The sequence below is a fragment of the Rattus norvegicus genome, chromosome 10 (genome assembly GCF_021556685.1).
Source record: "Rattus norvegicus strain SHRSP/BbbUtx chromosome 10, alternate assembly SHRSP_T2T, whole genome shotgun sequence".
NCBI lineage: Eukaryota > Metazoa > Chordata > Mammalia > Rodentia > Muridae > Rattus > Rattus norvegicus.
In genome coordinates this window covers 63,564,553-63,587,807 of record NC_141543.1, presented here as the reverse complement: position 1 = coordinate 63,587,807, position 23,255 = coordinate 63,564,553, and the positions used below count along the sequence as shown (strand labels likewise).

Genomic DNA, 23,255 nt, shown 5'->3' with positions numbered 1-23,255 from the left:
ACAGAGAAACCCTGCTTTGAAAAACAAAATCAAAGGCTCACAAAGCACCCTGTCTGTTTTTCTATGTGGATTTCAGCACTGGGTAAAAGGGGAGAGGTCAAAAGGGAAAGGGTGGGAATATATGAACACGAAGAGGATAAAATGGGATCCAATACATCATAAGCATGCATGGGAGGTAACAGTGAATAAATACTAGCAAATACAAATGTGAAAGAGATGGCTTCTCAGTCAGGGAGCTGCTTTTTCCTAAAGGATTTGTTTAAAAGGAGCTTCGGCATTATTTGAGCTAGCTTCCAGTCAACGGGAAAGTTTTACTTAATAATTTCATCATTCTAACCAAAAATTAATACCAAATATCAAATTTACCTTTCGTAGCAAATCTCATGAACAGTCTGTTTCCTTTAGCGAGTTTGTTAGCTGGACGAAGGTCATTTCTTAACAGAGACTCTTCTTCTACCTGAGACAATGTGTCCAACTTAAGAGAAAAGGAAAAATACTTTCAATATAAAAATTCAAGTATTTCATACTTTTTCTGAACAGTCACCACTAGGAAGCATTCTGTCATTTATACCCATCAGTGTTATAGCACCTGCTCCTCTGGAGACTATCTCCCTTAAAAAGTAATCCCCATCATTTTCTATCTCTTTTATTATAAACACTTCTTAAAACTACGTGCATTATATGTGTCTGTGTGGAGCTGTGTGCACATGAGTGCAGTTGTCTACAGAGGACAGAACAAAGCGAGACACCCTGTAGTGGGTATAGCGAGCAGCCATAAGCCATCCCACATGGGTGTTGGGAATGGAACTTAGGTCCTCTGAAAGCACAGCACATACCATCCCTGTAGCCCTTAATCTCTTTCCCTTCATCCTTTACAGTCTTCATAGTGCTGCTGTGTCTCCTAACACCATGCAACTGTATCTGACTTCCCCTCTAGAATATAATTACAGCGAGGCAAGGGCTTGTTTTTTTAAAAAAACAATAGCTTGTTCCCAGAATTTGGTATATAGTAAACACTTAACCACTTTTTAATATTTAAACATGAAATGAATATACTCAGCTGAAGACACAGAGCAGAGGCACAGCACTCGCCTAACATGTGCGAGGCCCTAGGTTTGTCCCAGCACCACACACACACACACACACACACACACACACACACACACAAATGTTTCAAATGAATACTCTCCAACATTTCTAACAAACCCTACTTGCTTTCTCTTATTTTATTGATTAGGTAACACTTCAAAGTGTTTCTTAATAAACCCATTTTCTCTTCTACACAAGTATAACCACTATTCTAAGATTCCAAGATGAACTGTTACATCCACACAAACTAAAAGCCAAGAGTCTGGTGCACGGTAGAAGGCTCCACAGTAAAAGCTAGACAAAGAGCACAGCTTACTAAGTCTTTAAGTCTTACATTTAAAAAGACAGTAAGCATTTTTTTCAATAAAACCTTACAGATATCTTTGCCCTATTACTAACCTCTACATCACTTGAATTCTCATCTTCAACTTCTCCTTCTTCAGTCTCGTCGTCATCTGAACTGTCTTCCTGCTTGTCTAAAATGGAGTGTGAGGGACAAGAGGAACCTTAATGTAACCCCATCATAAACTTGTAAAGTTTAAAAAGCCCAGTGTTTCCTACTCCTATTGACTGATAAACCCGAGTATCATAATTTACCTCAGAAACATCTGGTGAGGCAATGTTCATAATGCTCTACTCAAGGCCCTGAACAGGTCAGTGCAGGACGGCAAGGGCCCTCCTTGTGTGCAGTTACCTTTCTTGTCTTTCTCAGACGACTTGTCTTCACTGGCTTCTCTGCTTCTTATCTTATCCTGGGCAGGCAGAGAACTCATATTGATGAGAGCTCGTGTGGCTGTCATCTCATCTAGCCAAACCACATTACCTAAAACAAAACATCACCCACATACAAGCGTAAGCTTTCTGTGAGCAGACTTGGCATCAGGTTCACTGCCACAGTCTAACTGGCTACAGAGGCTGTTAGTCAATGTAAAAACCAGCTCACGAAAAAGTAGACTGGTGGCCAATGTCTCATGAATGTCGTCTGGAGCTACATTCTCAAACCCAATCAACCAATAACTGTTCTACCCAATGGACTGCCTGAAGCCAAACGTGGCAGCACACACTTACAGCCCCAACACTTGGCAGGCGGAGTGAACTCTCTCTAGTGCTAGGCCAGGCTGGGCTAAAGTAAGACCTGCTACCCTAAGAAATCCCCCTGCAACACAGTGACTGCTACGGAAGTACTATTAGGCTAACTTTTTTTCTCCTAGGCTAGAGACAAAAGTTAAGCATAAGCAGTTTGGGCAATAATTATTCACCATCAAAGATGGCAAAACCTTTAAAACTCATAAACAAATGCACAGTAAACAGAGAATGTGGGTGTACTTACAGGAGGTGTCATCCAGCCACTCAATGTGAGCTGGAGGGTACTCCTTAAAGTAGGAAAAGATGTCCTGGGTACTCATCTCATCCACGCCACAAATGTAGATCGTCTCCAGTCTTACCTTGGGGATTGCTAGAAAACAAGACACAGAATTTTCCTACCGGCTGTGTACAGCTTGCTAGCAATTCTTTACAATGGTTTAGATAATGATTCTAGAAGAGGAAGAAGCTGAAACAGTAATTATTTCAAAGGAGCACAGAACAAGAGGGTAGGGTCAAATTCTTTAATGTCTGCATTGACCCACATTAAGCAAATGACGTGATTCAGGACAGCCACCCAGGGCTCAGACAGAGGAAATGGACAGCATGGATAAATACACGGCCACACAGGACTGTTCACAGTATGGGGCCTTTCTCAAACCCTACTGTCCTGTCCCTCCCCCAAAAATAAAGAAAAAAGACATCCTACAAATCAGAAAGAAAAAAAAAACTAAAAAAGGAACAAAAATTGTGAAACAATGTATATAGATAGGTAAAAACATGAAGAGATAGGCTAACCTTCCTACTAATCTGGAAAGTTCATATTAAGAAGCTACCAAGCTGGGTGTGGAAGTGGACACCTTCAATCCTAGCATTCAGGAGACGGGCAGGCAGATCACTGTGAGTTCCTGACCAGCCAAGACCACATAGTGAGACCCTGTCTAAAACCAATAAAAAAGACTAGTTTTTACTGAGCAGATTTTGTCTTTTCCATGAAACATAGGCCACATGGGAAGAGTTGCTTTTCCTCCTAGGGGAAGTAAGGACAAGGATACTCCAAAGGGTATCAGAATGTACTCTAGCACATATCCTACAAAATAAATAAATAAATAAATAAATAAATAAATAAATAAATAAATAAATATCTGTGACTTCTCAGCATCAATCCTAATACATTTGTGAGTTCACAAAGGAGTTTACATAACAATGTTTAAGACAGCACTATTTCTAATAATCCAGCAGCCATGAGGGTAATAAGTTATGGCTTACCCATATTAAATAACTTATGATTTACTCAAACTATACATAGAATATAACACGGGGGTAAGGGGTGGATTATATACACCAGAGATTCTAAAACATATTGAATGAAAAAAAAAGTTATCAACAATACCCGGTGTGGCACAGCAGTTAAAGAGCTGGCTACAACATAAGCCTGAGGAACTGAGTTCCAACCCCAGGCCCCACCTAAGAAGCCAGACGCAGTGGCATGCATCTGTAACCCCAGACTCTACAGGCGGGAGGCAGAGGCAGGGCTCATGGCTCAGCAGGCCTGGAGGACATAGCACAGCATAAAGAGACCACTCAACAAGGTGGAAGGTAAGACGCGGCTCCTGGAAGTTGTCTTCGCACCTCTGCACACCAGAGCATGCACATCCGCAAATAAAGACATCATTATATAGCATTCAACACCTCGGGCTGGGGATTTAGCTCAGTGGTAGAGCGCTTACCTAGGAAGCGCAAGGCCCTGGGTTCGGTCCCCAGCTCCGAAAAAAAGAACCCAAAAAAAAAAAAAAAAAAAAAAAAAAAAAAAAAAGTTCGCTTCTTGGGCTGGAGAGGTGGCTCAGAGGTTAAGAGCACTGACTGCTCTTCCATAGGTCCTGAGTTCAATTCCCAGCAACCACATGGTGGCTCACAACCATCCTTCTTCCCGTGTGTCTGAAGACAGCTACAGTGTATTCATATAAATAAAATAAATCTTAAAAAAAAAAAACAAAAAAAAAAACAACACCTCAGTAGCTATAGGAAAAAGCCTGGTCCTATTCACAATACACTGAAAAGAGCAGTTATATCTGGTGAAAAAAAGTTAAAAGCCATGGTCATTTGACTGTTTCCATGAAATACTTTGAGTAGATTATCTTATTTAACCTTTTTAATTGTAGAATATGTAAATATGTCATTAAGAATTTGAAAATCCTTATATAGGTACTACCTGGTCTTGTTCGATCCCTTTAAGGACCTCAAGCAGAGACTATGAGGGAAGGGGCTGTGCACCGGGCGCAGTGGGGAGGAGTGGAGCAGGAGGGAGCGCTGGAGGGAGCATCTGAACAAAGCTCACATGTACATGTATGGAGATGACAGAAGCCTACCAATCTGTACAAGTCGTGTTAATTTCTAAATCTTATGCAAATAAGACACCCCACACATAACTAGGGCCTCGCACCCTCCCTTCCTCGTCTCAGGTAAGTCTGACAATCCTGCCCTCACTACTCCTTAGGCACGTCTTCCTTTGCGCTGATCCTGAGAAAGAACAGGACATGCTGGCTCAGGCCTGGGAACCTAGCACACACAAGACTGAAGCAGGAGGATCACCGAGAACTCAAAACTACACAGTGAGTTTAAGAAAGGTCTGGGCTATAGGGTGAGGCCCTGTGTCAGAAACAGAAAGTAAAGCAGGCATTTAGGACTCATTTCTGGTACAGACAGTCAAACTCTTTCCTTTAGAGGTTTGAGAGACATACTGCAAAATAAGTCTCCATAATCACCCTCCCATGCAATTCCACAACCAGATCTTCTTACTCCAAACTATAGCTACAACCCCGGATCGACTCTCTCCAACCCCTATCCCTCCTTTTCTCACAGGCTGTTAACCAGCATCTGACTGTGCACTGCTGCTGAACTCATCTATTTCGGAGCTCATAATGGAGTCATGTGTACTGTTGATCTGTGGCAGGCCTATTTCACTTAACATAACGACCTCTACTTCTACCATGTTGGCACAGCAACAGACCTTCGCTTTTTTATAGCTGAATAGTATTCCATGGGAGTTTGTACCACATGTTTGTTTTAATCTATCCATCAGCTTGTGGGGCAGATGTAGCTCAGAGATAGGGCTTACCTAGGATGTGTAAGGCCTCAGCTTTAATCCCTAGCACCAGAAATGAGCGTTTTATTTAATTTCCTATCTTGGCTATATGAATAGTGCTACAATAAATGCAAATGCACTCTTCACATTCTGCTTTTCTTTAGCTATGTGCTCAGAAGTGGTGTACTAACTAGGTTCTATGGCAGTCCTACTGCTTAACTTTTTTTAAGGAGCACACATAGCATTTTCTTCCACACAGCTATTCCAATTTACATTCCCACTCCCAGTGCTATCTTGAAGGTTACAGGCTAGAGGTTTGAGAAGCCTGAGCCTAGATGGTAGAAGCAGGCTTGCTATTAACTCCAAATGTATGGAGCCATGCCGAATCTTCCAACACTGCAACAGGATCTTTCATTACAGAGTTCATGTTGGAGAACCATGTAATCAAGTTATGAAATAAAACAAAACAGAAAAATCATACATGCAAACTCTTATTAAGAAAGTGTATAGCTCTGTGTTGTGGCACATTCATAGTTACCCTGATGTTCATGCAGCTCATGGAGTGCAGGCTGGGCACACCTGAGAAATACTTAAGGGATGGAGAGATGGCTCAGGAGTAAGAAAACTTGTTCCTCTTGCAGAGGACCTGGATTTGTTCTCAGGGACTGTGTACACAGAACACAGACAAACATGCAGGCAAAACACTCATAGACATAAAGCAAAATTTTTCTTTTAAAAAGATTTGAGGGGTTGGGGATTTAACTCAGTGGTAGAGCGCTTGCCTAGCAAGCACAAGGCCCTGGGTTCAGTCCCCAGCTCTGAAAAAAAGAAAAGAAAAGAAAAAAAAAAAAAAGATTTGAAAAATCTGAAACAAATTACCAAAAGAAAACAGGAGGAAAGCTTCAGGCCACTGGAATAGAAAAGAATTCCTAGGATAAGATCCCCTAAGTACAGGAAACAAAACCAAAACTAAACAGATGGATTATACCAAACTCAAAAACTTCCTTATAATAAAGGAAATAATCACAGAATGAAGAGACACTCTATAAAATAGAAGAGTGTATTTGCAAATTATACCTCCATCAAAACGATAACATCTGCACTATATAAGGGACTCTAATATCCCAAAAGAAAAAAAAAGATAGAAAAGAAAAAATCCAATTAAAAAATAGGCAATATAGCATGTATGATGGTGTGGGCCTTAATTCCAGCACTGAGGCTGAGATTTAAAAGGATGGACTGTAGGGCAATGCCAGTTGTGGTAATATTGGCAGTACTGCATCTGTAATTCTAGCACTGAAAACAGGCAGAGGCAGGAAGGTCCCCCTGAGTTCTAGGACACCTTGTTGTACAAGGTGAGTGCTAGCTAGTTCTACATTCTTCTTAGTTCCTTGAGCCAAAAGTTAAAATCTAAAAAGATTTTAGAAGGCTATGGTATGTCAAGAGATGGTTCCACAGAATGTAACATAAAACAAAAACAAAAACAAAAATGAAAAACAAAAAGAACAAGATAGAGCCAGGCATGGTGGTAATATCACACGCCTTTAATCCCAGCACTGGAGAAGCAGAGGCAGGGGGATCTGTAAGTTCAAGACCAGCCTGGTCTATACAGTGAGATCTGGGCCAGCCAAGACTACACAGTGAGACAGGGAGGATACATATTTGTTCATCTAGTAAAACAAACTTAATCGATGAGTCAGGCACATGAAAAAGATAACAAAACTCAGTATCACCACATCATAGCATATACTATAAAATATCACATTATTAAAAAGAGGAAAGCCTACAGATTAAAAAAATAGTTTAAGCACTAAAGGGTGAAAGGCTCCAGCTTGAGACCCATGCCACAAACTAGAGCCCACTCCAACACTGCCTGGGGCCAGGATCCAAAGGCTGGATAGCCCAGAGACCCAGGATAAAACCAAAGATGACCAGCAACACCCCGCCCCCCAAAGTCAATGAAACAATTCCTAATGGTATCTGTTATACTCATAGACAGGAGCCTAACATAACTGTCATCAGAGAGGCTTCATCCAGCAACTGACAAACAGATACAGAGACCCACAGCCTGGGGAATCCTACAGAAGGAGAGGAAAGACTGCAGGACTCAGGGGGTCATGAACACTACAACAAAACCCACAGAATGAACTAACCTGGGTCACAGGGGCTCACAGAAACTGGACTGACAATCAGGGAGCCTGCATGGATCAGATCCAGGCCTTCTGCATACATATTATGGTTGTGTAGCTTGGTCTTCCTGTGGGACTCCTAACAGTGGGAGCAGGGGCTGTCTCTGACTTTTGCTTGCCTTTAAGACCCTTTTTCTCTTTCTGGGTTAACCCTTCCAGCCTTAATATGAGGGGAGGCGCCTAGTGTTACTGCAACTTGATATACCATGTTTGGTTGGTATCCCTGGGAGGCCTGCCTGAGTCTCCAAGATGGAAGGTAGGGGAGAGGGGCTGGGAGGGAGGAAGGAGCAGAAACTATGACCAGTATGTAATACACGAGAAAACAAATTTTTAAAAAATTTATTATTTTTTAAGTGTAAGTTTAAAGAAAAATTATTTATTTTATTTGTTCCATATTATGGGCCCTGTCATGTGCATGCTAAGCAAGCGTACTACTTCTGAGTTACACTGTCAGCCCTTTGAATCTGTTTTGACATGATAGTCCATCATGATAATTAAAACTGCTGACATAAAGTATTATTTTTTCATGTAATTTTTTTATTTTTATATTTTACTCTTTTTTTTTTTTTTTTGGTTCTTTTTTTCGGAGCTGGGGACCGAACCCAGGGCCTTGCGCTTCCTAGGTAAGCGCTCTACCACTGAGCTAAATCCCCAGCCCCCATATTTTTACTCTTTAAAAAAGATTTATTTATTTTATGTATATAAATGCTCTATCTGAATGTATACCTGCAGGCCAGAAGAGGGCATCAGATCCCATTACAGATGGTTGTGAGCCACCATGTGGTTGCCAGGAATTGAACTCATGACCTCTGAAAGAGCAGCCAGCGGGCTTAACCACTGAGCCATCTCTCTAGCCCTAAAACTTATTTAAAAAGAGTAAAAGAATAAAAAATTCTGTCTAGATATGTTTAATTTATCAGAATGAGACACATATTGACAATAGACAATTTTCTTCAAAAGAAGCCAGTCAAAAACCAGTCGTGGTGACACAGGTCTTAATCCCAACTACTAAGGAGGCTGATGCCAAAGGACTCCAAGTTCAAAGCCATCCTGACCCTTATTCAAAATAAGAAAACAAGGACTAGGGGTGGAGCTCAGTGAGAAAGCACTTATCTGGCATGTGCATGTGGTTTGTTCTCAAAAGAAAACCAACTTGCCAGAAGCAAGGCCCCCAGAAATAAGAACATTGTTAAAATCAAGATCTCATGGAAGAATGCCAAAGGAAAAGGCCCTCACCTTGCCTGCAATGTCACTGTGAAATAAACAAGCTAAGAGGTGCTAGACTTACAGCAGGTGACCTGCGCTGCGTATTTACTCAGTGTTGCTCTCAAGTCAGGCACTCAGGGTGCCATCTTGGATGCTCTGATAGAAAAGGAAGATGGCCCTCAACAGAGTAGGACAGATTTCAAGTCAGGAGAAGAGGAGATTTCAGAAAACCTAAAGAAAAAAGACTATCCACAGTCCTCAGGTTAGGAGAATTAAAAACAAAACTAGTGGCTCCCAAATATAGGAACAGTTTAAAAAGGCTCCATGGAAAGTGGAGCAAGCACTCAGGTAAGCACAACCTATCACACAATCCCAGGAGAAGGAAAGAGTCAATTCCAGGGACAAAGGGAAACTCTGCAGGGACAGAAAATGCTGATGTAGAACTGCTAGGAGGCAATACCCTAGAAAGAGAAAAGAGACCAGAAACAAACACACAAGCACAGTGATAATGGCAGTGTGGGTAGCATGCTGCAGTAGCCTGTCATGATAAGGACCTTGTTTCCAGAACAACAGGAACAGGCCTATCAAGTGCTGACAGTGCTGGGCAGTGGCAGAAGGCACCTTTCATCCCAGTACTCAGGAGGAAGAGGCAGGTGGACTTCTGTGAGTTCAAGGCCAGCTTGGTCTACCAAATGAGTAGACAGCCAGAGCTATAAAGTCTCAAAAGAAAACAAAAACAAAGACAAAACAACCAAACAACAAGAATGAAGTGCTAATAGCTTTCCTTTTTTCATTAACTGCCTTGCTGCAAAAAGAGAAAGGGCAGAACTGCTGATCTGCTTTGCTCTTCCACTAAGCTGGAAGTAGCAGCAGCTCACACCTTTAATGCAGAGCCGAAGTACACATGAGAAACAACACAAGGACAGAAGGATCACTTCTGTAGACTCAGTTCTAGCCAGAGTTACATCCCAACATGCTGACTGCAGAGGTAGGCAATAATCTCTACAAAGGAGCAAGGGAAGAGAGTACCTCGAAGCCTTGAAAAGGACTGATGTAGAGAAAAGGAGGAGATTCAAACTAGAGATTGCAAAAGCTCTCTCTCCATCAGTCTGAAATTTAGTCGACAGCAGCTATGATCTTTTAAGACACCAACTCTTCCTACAGGAAACACCATGAATTTAGTAAGAAAAAAGCCACACTAGACTCATGCTCCAAGATCTGTTTTTTGACAAGATTACTAAGTCAACACAATTCAAAGAATACTGTGAATGGTGCTCCGTCAAGAGTCAACGTATACAGCACAGGACATCAGTGCAGCTGTTTCTCTGCAGATGGAAATGCACTGTACAACACAGTTGACAACTGGATCAAGAAAAAGAAACAACACAGACTTAAGGTGGAGAAGATACAGTGAAAAAATTAAGAGAGAAAGGGCAAAAAGCCAGGTGTGATGGTACAACCCTGCAACCCTAGCACACCACTCAGCAGCTAGGAGAAGCTACAAGTTCAAGGATTTTCCAGGCCAAAGACAGCTCTACAGCCCTGGCTGGCACAAGACAGAGGACAAGGACCAACAAGTCTGCTGTTCAACACAGATACCATATCCAGATTCTACATAGCACCTGAGGAAGGACGTGTAGAAACCGGAGAGAGATGGAGGACCAGAAAGACATGTCAAACAAAAGAAAGTTGGTTAGGACCAAATGAGGTATCTCACACTAGCAACCCAGACTGAGGCAGGGGGATTGCCTAAGCTCTACGGCACACCCGGGCTATCCTAATACCTTGTCTCAAAGGAAAGAAAGAGCAGTGGGGCTGTAGTTCCTTTTCTTTTTTCTTTTTCTTTCTTTCTTTTTTAAGATTTATTTTATGTATATAGCATATATGTATATAATGTATATAATGCATATAATGTATATAGCATTCTGCCTGCATGTATACCTGTCGGCCAGAAGAAGGCCCCAGATCTCACTATAGATGTGGTTGCTGAACTCAAGGCCTCTGGAAAAGCAGCCAGTACTCTTAACTTCTGAGCCATTGCTCCAGTCCCTGAGGCTGTATTCCTGTCTCCTGAAAGATCGCTGTATAAATGAGCAAAGTACTTAACAGTGTTTTTCCTAGAAGTCAGACAGCAACCACGGGACAGAAATTCCCAGAGAGCAATGTTCCACACAGGCAAGTATCCTAAGACAAAGTTACCTGCCCCATAATGATTTTCATACCACCTCTGGATGACAAGGGCCTGAAGTATTGAGAAGGAAGCTGGTCTAAATAATCTAGAAGGTCCCTTCCGACTTTAAAAGCTCTGATCCTGGAGACATGAGGACAAAAGCTAGTTAGCAATCTGCTTAGACATTCAAAAGTAGCTAACTAACCCCTTTTGATGCATAATAGATGTAGCCTGTGTCAAGTTGTGTCCCTGAATGCTAGCAAAATAAAAACACAGGCTTCCAGTCAGTCCAGCCTTCAAGTCCAGCTCTGCTATATACCTGGCTATGGAACCTCAGGCAAATTTCTCACTCTCTGAGCACTTGGATTTTCTCATCAGTAAAATCCCTCAGGGGATCCCTAAGGGACAAATTAGCCACATAACAGAGCAACTGTAACTCAGTAAGCATTTAACAAGTGTTATTATTGTTGGTATTAATAAGAAAATGAATCAGTTGACACCTAATGTAGCTGTGGGTATGAAGAGACCTATTTCAACTTCCCTCTCTAAGTGGAAGGCTGGTCTGCTCAGGCGACTACTTAGAAGAATACCAGAAAACTAACATCTACTGGGTGCCTACTATGTGCGAAACACCAATCTAAGAGCTGCAACATTTCGTCAGACTCCTGACAGTTCTGTCTAATTTTGTCCAAGGTTACAGAGCTACAAAAAGAATTTGAATCCAGGAAAGTGGGCTTCAGAACCTTTGCTCAAAACCAATGGTTCCAAATCCTGTCCAATCCTGACTCCACATTAAATTACCCAGGAGTTACAAAAACAATAGTTACCTCTAGGGCTTATCCAACCCCATCTTCCCACGATTCTACCTTAAGTTCATCTGGGTGAGTAGCAGTGATTCAGGAGCATTGGTTAGGCCATCTTCCTAAGTCTTGTTTTCAGGCTGCACTATAGAATGAGCAATATTCCCCAACTGATGTCCAGGCAAACCTCCTGCTTTTTAAATGAAATACCTGCATAGCTGAGTATGGTGGCACACACCAATAAACTCAGAACTTAGGAGTCAGAGGCAGGAGGATCAGAGTTCATGATTAGCCTGGGCTACATGAGATTCTACCTAAATCAAAGACTTGGCAGAAACGTAAGATTTTGATTGCTTTCTATAAGCAATTGTTGACTAAAATCACACACAATAAAACAATGTTTTTAAAGTAAGGTTTAAGTCTTTAAAGTGAGACAGATATAGGTTAGACTCCTGAGTCTTTCATTAGCTCTGAGTAACTAATTAAACTTCTATAACCTGTTTCTTCCTTTGTAAAATAATTATTAAAAAATATACTCCTCAGAGGCTTGCGGTGAAAAACAAACATGTGCTTAACACAGTGCCGTAGGAAAGCACGTCCCTAGCAGACAGTAGCCATTTCCCCCATCCTGCAGGCTCAGGAGCTTCTGCTTTCATTGCCCAAGCATGACTAAGAGACTCACACAGCCCCGCCCCACAGGGCTTCCACATGCAGCAAGAAGGCTGCCTCCTGAGCCCTTTATAAACACCAGTATTTATAAGTACAACAGAGAGAGGCCTTTCGTATTCATGGATCTAGATAAGGCAATGAGAAGGATGTAGGCTCACTCAATCAAAGGCTCCCTTCTTCAAAAGTTGCTTTGCTAGTGAGTGTCATGGTGCACTCCTGAATTTTAGAACTTGGGAGGTAGAAGCAAGATCATCTTCAGTTTGAAATCAGTCTGGGCTACATGAGACACTGCCTCAAGCAAGCAAACAGAAAATTAGTAATTGGGCTGGGGATGTGGTGGCTTGACTTGATTAGCTTGAGTAAGTCTCAGAGTTACACCCAGCTGCACAAATAAACAAAAAACCCACCACTATCACTGCCTTGCTGTGAGTTGTAGGGAGTATTTTCTCTTTGAAAATAACTAATGGGAGGTTTATATGTACCATGTATCATTACCAACAAAAATCCCAGCTGCTCCAAGTGCCCTAAAAGACAGGTTCACAGTGAGACATGCACTTCCACTATTCTTCAAGGCAAAGAGAAGCTAACTAACATCACTATGATGAAAGCAGATGAGGAGGTCCAGAGGCAAGGATGCACATCTCACCTCTGACACAAGCCTCCCTAACAACTTCTTCTGTTCCACTGTTCTAGCTCTGAGAAAATCTGACAGCACCTCACCTTAACGCTTCTTCTTGGGTATTTTGAATGATGACTGGACACACAGAACAAAGCCAGAAACATGAAACGAAGGCACTCTTGGAACAGGATGAAAACATTTCACCTTACCTTTCTTCATCATGTCTCTGTCCAAGGCTACATTCCTCTGGGCAAGATTTACTTCTGCTCGAAAGTGGAAGCGTTTGGCTCGCTGTTCTTTCTTTTCAATTGCTTCCTAGAAAGTACAAAAAGAGGCAAAGAGATAAAGGGAGAATGAGGAAAGTTAAATCACAAACATGCTGCAACTTTCAAATAAATCAGAATAAATAAGTAACCTTGAATGTGTTTTGCAGAGAACTGGACATACGCAGTCTACAGTAAACCGGCTGAAATAGTCTCAATCCTATCACAGCCCATGACTGCACCCAGAACACAGGAGGTGGTCAAGAAGTCAGTGAGCACTGGTTTATAAAGTTTTCTGATATTTCATATACCACCGACAATCACACTAAGAAGTTAAAACAAATAACCTAACCTTTTCAATTTTCTTAGTGTAGAAATGGAGACAAAAGAAACTGGAAGGTTTGCAGGAAATATCTCCTCTAGCTAAGGGCAGAGCTGATCCAGTGCTATTTCTAGGAGCTCCACAACTACCATTATCATTTACATTGTCTGTGGGCATGGTAATCACACCTATTATGCTCTTCCACATTATGGATGCCTGAATGGTCCACTCCCTATAGCCACACCCCCATATAAAAATAACACCAGAGCAAAAATAGTCTCCTTTATTCCCGCCTTATGTGTATGAAATTGCCTCTTTTCATTCCTAAGTGACAAGGATGCATTAACACTGACAAAAAAAGAAAAAAAAAATTCAGCTTTGTAAATTTCTTCCAAAAGTGAAAATAAATTCATGTCCAACTATGATCTTCTGATGGCTCTCAACAGCCCCTCAGCAACTGCGTACTGACTGAAGGTTTGACTAAAACCAGTTTATGGGTGTGAGGAAGCAGCCATGCTTCAGTTCTTTCCCAACAGTTATGCTCATCTGTGTCCCTGAAGTCTTCCTAGCATGAACCACAATCTCCTTTCCCAGCTTTTGTGTGTGTGCTTAGTGTGTGGGTAGGAATGTATGTGTGCATTTGAGGGTGGGGGAGCAGGTCGTCCTTAGTGCTGAGATTACAGGTGCAAACTTCTATGCATTTTGTTTTGCTTTGCTTTCACACGAGTGCTAGGGACCTGAACTCAGTTCTTATGCTTACACAGCAAGCACTTCACTGAGTCAGTAAATCTCCTAGCCAAATCCTTTTCCCGGGTACCTGTTTCAAGTATTAGGTTGAAAGCAGTCTACTTCTCCCCCCCCCAACCCCCCGGAGTTGGGGACGGAACCCAGGGCCTTGCGCTTGCTAGGCAAGCGCTCTACCACTGAGCTAAATCCCCAACCCTCAGCAGTCTACTTCTTAATGACACTGAGAACATTTCACTTTGTACTATTCTCTATTCCACTAGAAGATGTTCAGCTCTTTCTTCTGGCCTTTAAGTATCTGACACAAACTGAGAGGGAGAAATTATAAAAAGCCAAGTATAACATACTTACTTTTATTCTTGTTTTTAAAGATCTAATATATATATATTATCATTATATATATATATATATATATATATATATATATATATTTTACATTTTAAATTGGGCCTGGAGAGATGGCTCAGCACTTAAAAGCACACGGGCTCTTACAGAGGACCAGGGTTCAGTTTCCAGCACCCACATGGTGTAGCTCACAACTGTCTGTAACTCCAGTTCCAGGGGATCTGATGCCCTCTTCTGACCTCCATAGGCACCAGGCAGGCACATGGTGCACATAACACACAGAGGCAAACACTGATATATACACAGAATAAAAAGTACAATTGAAATGGAAAATTCTGTTTTAAACTGAACAGCACACATTTAAATCATGAAGAAAGAAAAAGTCTGAATGAACTGAATTAAAGCAACGTATGGACAATTTATCACATGGGAACTAAGAGGCTTCACTCTGAGGTATGATAATGGAGGTGGTACAATGGTAACGCAATCACTTAGCAAAAGACAATATTGTCAGATGCTGGGGATAATCAGTCGGCATGGCCCTCAAAGCTTAGACATGCAGACAACTTCTAACCATTTTTCTAAGTTGGAAAGCAGTGTTTCCACAGATATACATTAATGGCTTTAAGCATCCCCGAGGCCAGGGGCATAGCATGACTGTGGTTGTGCTTGCCAGGTAAGCCTAACAACCTGAATGAGATTCCCAGTACCATGTAAAAGTCCGACCCTGCAGCATTTGTCTGTAATTTCTACATTCTTAGAGACAGGAGACAGAGATGAGAGAACACCTCAAAAACAAGGTAGGAGGGGGAATGGAGAGATAGTTCAGCAGTTACAATCACTGTCTGTTCTTACAGAGATCCAGGTTTGGTTCCCAATACCCACAGGGCAGCTCCCAACTATCTGAAACTCCAGTCCAAACGGATCTGAAGTCCTCTCCTGAGCTCCTCACATCCTAGTTCTGAATGTGGTACACTTAATACATACAGGCAAATGCTCATACACAAATTTAAAAATATTATCAATAATACTACTACCAGCAAAAAAAAAAAAAAAAGTCAGATGTAGTGGCATATGCTTTTGATCCTAGCACCTGAAATGCACAGGCAGGTGTACCTCTGTGGGTTTGAGACCAGCCTGGTCTACATAGTGAGTTCCAGGACAGCCAAGGCTATGCAGAGAGATCTTGCCTCAAATAAAACAAAAACAAAAAACAAACAAACAAAAAAGATGATAGGTAAGAACCAACACCTGATGTTGTTCTCTGACTTCACATGTGTTACAGCATGCACACTTTGACACAAAACACACACATCCATCCTACATAACAAGTGAATGTTAAATAATAAATATTAAAATAAGCATTCCCAGTGCAAACTCTTTCTTGGAAATGGTTAGCACAGACAACTAAGTTCAGTGATTATCTTTTCATGGATATGTGCACACACAAATGCTGCCTGAACGGTCTCAGGATATATAAGGACATCGTTGGGCAGACAGATGTAGATATTTGACATTATGAGATATGTGTATCATAGATAGATGAGATACATATCAGCAACAAAAGAAAAAATGAGGCAAAAATATTTACCATTGTGTAAAAGGTAAAGACCACATTCACTAATTCTATCTGCTTATCAACCTGAATAATCACCGTCTGTCTCACCTTGGAGGTGACATCGATCCCAGTGATGAAGCTGCCGGCCTTGTTTTCATATCTTCTGCTTGTGTCCTACCAGAAGAGGAAAAATGAGAAACTCCGACAGAACAATCCACCATAAAAGGCAGCCTGACAGCTGGCCCTTTTTGAAGCCATTCTTTTTAGCAACCCTTCTCCATTCTAACAACCCTTGTTAGGAGGAAGTCTATCTCTGAGGCTCCACAGTAGAAAGCAACCATTCTAATAAGAAGTCTTCTCCAGACCCCAGGCAGGAGCCTGTGCATAACATTAAGTAATTCTGTCAACTCAGGGCATCTAGATAAATGAAAGCCTAAAGTCTTTTGTGAAAAATGTCAAAAATGAGACAGTCACTTAACTCCCCAAACCAGACAGGACAAATTTTCTATGAAAGGCCACTAGGTGGAGCAAATGCCTCCACAAAAATGTTTCAAGTCCTAGATCTCTGGGAAAAATACAGCCTAATACAATGAAAAAAAGGAGGGGAAGTGACTAGAATGAGGACTGAAGTCTCGGGTCTGCAGCCAATACCCTGGCCCCTGCATTCAATCTCTAGGCCCTGCTTTCCTCTACAACATCTTTCTGACTTCTGCTCTCCTCTTGTGCTGAAGACAACCCAACATTTCTTCAACAAAACAATCTTGTTTTCATGTCCGAGACTTTTGTGCTTGCAGTCCTCCCTGCTAGGAATTGCTCCCTTTCCAACCAACATGGTTGGCCCCTTTTTGTCATTTAGGGTTAAAGCTGAATCTATTTCGGGGGACTTCCCTGTGCATCCCAACACATACCAACTGCTTCACATCCCTCCTGGCCACTGTACTTTATCCTATTAACAGGATGTGTTTTCTCTGTAGCACTTAACACAAAAGGAAATTATTTACTTGTGTCCCCTACTAGGGCAAACACCAAGAGGGAGTTTTGCTCTTCGGCACCTGGAATTACACCAGCACATAGAGAGATGTGTGATATATACATGTTAAACTGATTAAAGTCACGACCACAGTATAATCTATAGATGTTACCAAAGATATTTGTCACCACTACCTTACCCTTCACTATAACTTCAAACGTAAAACCAAGACCTGCTATCGCATAATTAAACGGGGGGGGGGAGTTAATGTGTGAAAATCAAGCTACCCAGGCCTCACACCAGCCTTAGGAGCGGGCATGTGGATACCAAACCACAAACAAAACACTCCTCATATCCACTGTGGTTAAAGAAAGATCAAATGTCACCGTGCGTCAGAAGCTGGGACCACCAAGTAGACGCAGTGAAGGCACGCGGGGACATGAGGACACTCATTCACAATACCAACACACAAGTGTCTGCTGTTTGACAAGTCTAGCCCTCCCAACCGAAGAGCGAATGTCATGTTTAAGTGACACCAACTCCGCCGGGGTAGGACCCACCAGGAGACCTGGACGCCCGCGGCACCTAACACTTCCTTTCAGGACTGATCCGGTTCTGTTCCCGCCCGCGACTCCCTTTTATCTTCAGCCGAACTCAGTTCATTCGTTCCGGGCCACGGGCCCGCACCGAGGGGCAGTCAGAGGGGTGTCCCCAACTCTCTCCGAGAACCCCCGCCTCCTCCAGCGTTCTCTGCACCCATTTCCGGGCGCCCCGGCGTCCTTTCTCTCCGGAGCTCTCCGGGTCATGCGCGGCCCCCGCCTTTCGGCGCTCGTGCCCCTCGCCGCATTCCGGGACTTGCGCCAGCGCCGCTGTCCACCGCCTCCCCGCCTCGCAAGGGACACTCGCTCGGCGACCTCCTCCTCAGCCCCCGCCCCTCGCCCGTACCGGGAGCAGTTCCTTTAGGGAGCGCCGCACCGGCACGATTTCCAGCTCGCCTTCTTCAACCTCCATGGGTTCCGGCTCGCCACGCTCCAAACCGGATTCCACCTCGGGCGACGGAAGCCCCAAAGCCGGCCCAGCGGGGGCCTCCGCTTTCACAGACACTCGCAGGCCGCGAACGGCCGCCATAGCTGCCAGCCGGCCGCACCACAGAAAGCCCGCCCCTCACTCCGGCCGCCTAGAGCGCCGTCGCTGATGACCACAGAGAAGCACCTCTGTCACCTAGAGCGTCGTCCGTTTCTACCAGAGAGCCGTCCTTATCTCTGGCGCCCCCTTGGTGGCCTCAGAACCTGGGGCCAGCTTGGGGCGGGATTTTGCGGGGTAGGGGGCGGGACGAAACAGGAATGGAGGTGGAGCTTCGTCTGAGGTTCCAAAATACCTACACTTTAAGGACTATACTTCTAAGAACCGCTGAGCAGTTACTGCGTGCCGAATACTTCCATGGCTTGAACCCTTACAGTTCTAGGAATAAGATTTTATTATTACTTTCTTTTATTATTATTTTCATTTTACATAGGAGAGAACTGAGGCACGGTTTTCTCAAGGTAGGTTATTTACCTGGATCTAAGCCTAGGCAATTGTACTTCAGAGCCCAGAATGAACTATAATATATCATCTCGGCAATCTGAGCGTTTACAAAGTTATTTCCATAGTAAACTTTGTCTCTGTCAAGTCTTCCAGTAATTGAACCATTTTATGTAGTCAAAAAATTTAAACTAGGGCCCAGTGTAGGGTTACATGCCTGTCATTCCAGTAGTCAGGAGTCAGAGGCAGGCTCATCTCCGAGTGCCAGGCCATCCAGGGATCCAAGGTGAGACCTGACTAAATTTAAACTGGTAATGGTGGTACATGATTGTATTCCCCACACTTGGGAGATAGAAGCAGGAGGATTAGGTGCTCAAGGTTATCCTCCAATTGCACCAAGGGGCACTTGCTAGCTTGAGGCCAGCCTAAGCTACAGAAGACCCTATCTTAAATGGAAAGGGGGTGCTCAAAGATTGCAGTGACCTACCCAAAGGGCACAACCAGAGCGTAGACTCCATTTTCTCACTTCTGGGAGCTCTATCCATCACAAGACTCACAAGCATGATTTCTTGCAAATGTTTCTAGTAAGAATCTGGCTGGGAAAAAGGAAAGTCTGAACAATCAGACTTTCAGAAGGCACTTCTTGTCTGTCATGAGTCCTGATTTTGTGTCTCCTCCTATGTCATATTTAACTAGCTCGGGGTCCTTTCTAGACCTATCTCCCGATCTGAACCAGGAATATATATCTGAGACCATATATCTGAACTCCTAAAAATCCTTTCAGAGAAAGACAAATCATTCTAAAGCAGAAGAATACAAGAATCAAATACACTAGGTTACCTTGGGCATGGCACGGAATGTCAGTTCCTTCAGCAGAACAAAGAGGTGACACACACCTCCAAGAAGAATGTAAGGAACAAACGTGCTAATTATGTGTGCTTATGAGACCCAACACAAGTGGTGCAGCACATTCAAGCTTTTCTTAAAATGGGCCTGCACCCTGGGACAAACAAGATGGAATTCCTCAGAACGGCAACATCCATTGAGTGCAGTACAAATGTAAGAACAAAACTGGGTTAAAAGAATAGAATGCATTTTCTTTCCTCCCTTTCCCCTTCCTTTCCTTTTGTTCTCCTTTTGCTGTATTGACAATGGAACCCAGAGACTTGAGCATGCTAACAAAACCCTTTACCAGTGAGCTTTACCCAAGCCCTCTTGTTTGGAGACAGAATCTTGCTGTGTAGCACTGGCTGGCCTGCTCCTCGCTTTGTAGCAGAGAATGACCTTAAACTCCTAATCCTCCTACCTCTACCTCCTGAGTGATGGGATTATAGGCATGTGCCACCATGCCTGGCTTCCTAGTGTATATTTTATAGAAAGGTTTGTGTTTGGGATAGCCAGCTGTGGGTGACAGTCATGAACCCCACCATTACGCTATCTTTCTGGGCCTACAGAGTGGGAGGTAGGAGAAACAGAAGCGGTTAATTACTCAGCCACACAGGCCTCTCTCCCTCCTAAAGAGACTTGCAGCTTGAGGATTCAATTCAGAGGGATTTGAAATTGCAGTGCAGAGAAGCCTTGGGACAGCCACAGCGGGGTGGGGGTGGGGACAGGGACACATCAGGCAGTCAACACTAAGCTCCCAGGCTGCTACTCCAGACACTTCTCTGCCTCTCCGCCCACAGTGCAGCCCAATGAGGTGAAACCACAGAAATTTAGGAGGTGGTAAAGAGTAATTTTCAGGGGTTGGGGATTTAGCTCAGTGGTAGAGCACTTGCCTAGGAAGTGCAAGGCCCTGGGTTCAGTCCCCAGCTCCGAAAAAAAAGAACCAAAAAAAAAAAAAAAAGTAATTTTCAAAAAGTTACAGTTAGTGGGGCTGGAGGGATGGTTCACCTCATAAAATTCCTGCGGTGCTAGAACCCGATTCTAAATCCCAGCACTTATGTAAAAGCCTGACAAAGTGACAGGCATCTAAACCCTGACTGCTGGAGGGGCAGCAACAGGCAGATCCCTAAACCCACTGGCCAGCCATCCCAGCTGAATCCGGTAGTCCAGGTTCACGGAGAAGACCCCACCTCAAAAACTAAAGTGAAGATAGATCACTGGTTCTAAGTACATAATGCTCTTTCAGAGGGCCTGAGTGTCTGAAATATTAATAAAGAGGAGGGGGCTGGAGAGATGCTCAGTGGTTAGGAGCACATGTGCTCTTGAAAAGGACCCAAGTTCAGTTCCCAGCATCCACATCAGGCAGTCCCTACAGTCTACACTCCAGGAGATCTTACACCCTCTCCCAGCCACTGAGTGAACTGTACTTACATAATCAAGGAAGATACTCGTCAGCCTCCGCATACCCACATGGACGAGTACACACCCCATACTTACATATAAGCACACGCACATACAGTCAGAGCTGAGCATACTTGCTTACACCTGTAATTTTGGCACTCAGGAGGCTGAAGCAGGATGATCACCAGGATCTCAGGGCTATCCTGAGCTATAGAACACTACCCTTCTCCTCCCCCCTTAAGGTTAAAAAATATGTATAATTTTCAAATATAAAATAAAGACATAGGCTGCGTGTGTCCCTACCTTAACTGAATTCTACTGAATTCTTACCCAGCACCCACAGAGCCCTGGCTCAATCCCCAGCATAGAATAAACCAGACATGAGAGCACACAGCTGCAATCCCAGCACTCAGAGGTAGAAGCAGCAGAATCAGAGCAAGTTTAAGGTCAACGTGGAAGACAGGAGAGCCTGGGCCCTCCCCGTGTCAAATCTTACTGCTCATTAAAACTACCTGTGCCAGAGAAAAGTTACATTTGTATGGTTCCAACCATGTGACCTTCTAGTAAATAGTGGGTTGTGGAGAGGGGCAGGGAGGCACGAAGAGATAAACACTGGATTTCTAGGACAGTGAAGACCCAAGCTTTGACCTGTTCTCATCTCAGCTTGAGAAATGTCTGTGGCCACCAGGTACAGTTGAGTACATGTGTGTAGGGAGGAAGAGTTTTAGGGAGGGATCCCCTAACATTTAAGCCTGGAATTCAGTAGCACTGAACCTCAGAGGCCTAGTCCAACCAGACTGCCACTTGCTATACTGACAATGTCTTCAGTAGACACCCAAGACACGTACTCCCTGACTCCCTACAGGGGAAACTGTCAATTTACATCTGAGAAGTTGAAGGCTGTTTGAGTGTGCTCTCCTGTGTGTAGTGAAGGTCACCCAGTAACCTGAGATATGTATCCCCCTGAGGAATCTGGAACCCTCCATATCTCCCCTCCCCCACCCCTACCTGAGCCATCATGTAGACTGAGAGATTGAGGAAAACAGATACCTGGAAACAGGTCTGTAGGATTTAAAGTCTGTAGACATCCTCTCATAGGCACCAAGGTTCCCCAAGGCATGCTCAACTGCCTTCCAAACCTTTAACCAGCCCCACTGCGCTGGGTTTCGTTCTCCCATGTGGTATAGTAGTTTTTATCTCTGGGTTCCCCACATGTCTTTGCATGTGTAGGGCTTTACAATTCTCCTGGGAGCTTGTGTGGAAAGGCCTGGGTTGGGGGTTAGTGAGCAAGAGATGTAGAGTCTAACCTGACACTTTTCTAAGCCACTTTTCTCTGGGCCTCAGTTGTCCTACCAGTGTGCACACTAAAAGGATTAGGTTCATGGAGAAATCACATGAAGCGCCTGTGATTCTCTCCAACATTCTGTTGTCAGGACCCAACCATCTTGATTGAGAGTATCACGTACTTTGACAGACAGAGGTGGGGTTATGGGGAAGGCAGTACCCTTGAGGGGTCTGGGGGCTAGAAGACATGATGGGGAGAGAAGTGAATGAGGTAGATGGGTGGAACCTGAGCCAGCAGGGCACCCAGAGAGGCCAGCAGCAGCCCCGAATACTAGAGTGGGATTCTTGCTAGGCAGCTAGTGGGGTCATGGACTGGAGACCAGTGAGATGAGAGTTAGGAGCTGAAACTGAGGGGCTGTGGGGATAGCAAAGGAATGGGAACAAAACCCACTTATTGGTCTGGCATTTGACAAACTCATCTGGTCACCGTCTCCCCTCTGGAGGCTTGGTACTGCCCTTTACAGGAGCATAAGGTGACCGAGAAGCAGCCAGGAACATTGAGGGTCTGCATTCCTCAAGTGGAAAAACTGATCACCAACTGACAGCTTCTAGCTTGGTCATCTTCTTGGTCTTCAGCTCTCATCAGTCTCCAGCTTTGCCCAGCTGCAAGACCACGGCTGGGAAAACAGCAGCCATATTGGACCTGCTGGGCGGCAGACCCAGGTTTCCCCGGAAGGTGCTCATCTTCTGAATTAGGTATAACAAGCCAGGCTCTTGTAACAAGGACTTAATTTGCTGTCACAAAAGTCTATGAAAATGCTGATGCTATTTGTACTGAAGAAACCAAGGCTCCCGAAATGACCTGGCCTGCCAAAGGTGTCCGTTATAAGGTAGGGAGCCTAACTTGGTGTTCAAACTCAAGGCTGTCCGACCTCAAGGATGACATTTGCTATCAACACCCTGGAGGACCCCATGACCAGTGTTAGCACTGAGGCTAAGAAGTCATGGGGAAGGCCCTGGGCATGCCAGCTCCCAAACCCCTATGAAAC

At 43.8% G+C, this 23,255-nt stretch overlaps 1 protein-coding gene across 2 annotated transcripts in view; it reads right to left on the bottom strand.

Annotated features, from left to right (window-relative positions):
• Nucleotides 1-18,262, bottom strand: part of Ncbp3 (nuclear cap binding subunit 3) — a 29,699-nt gene extending 11,437 nt beyond the window's left edge. Inside the window, exons 1-7 of one of the 2 annotated variants that reach the window (NM_001108281.1) lie at nucleotides 18,058-18,262; nucleotides 16,251-16,316; nucleotides 13,120-13,225; nucleotides 2,420-2,545; nucleotides 1,784-1,912; nucleotides 1,489-1,565; nucleotides 367-475 (exon numbers count right to left, since the gene is read on the bottom strand). In NM_001108281.1, the coding sequence (NP_001101751.1) occupies nucleotides 367-475; nucleotides 1,489-1,565; nucleotides 1,784-1,912; nucleotides 2,420-2,545; nucleotides 13,120-13,225; nucleotides 16,251-16,316; nucleotides 18,058-18,240 (796 nt within the window). In that variant the 5' untranslated portion in view covers nucleotides 18,241-18,262. The remainder of the gene's footprint in view (nucleotides 1-366; nucleotides 476-1,488; nucleotides 1,566-1,783; nucleotides 1,913-2,419; nucleotides 2,546-13,119; nucleotides 13,226-16,250; nucleotides 16,317-18,057) is intronic. The other variant, XM_087572936.1, reaches the window with a different exon arrangement.
• Between the last annotated feature and the right edge of the window lie 4,993 nt (nucleotides 18,263-23,255).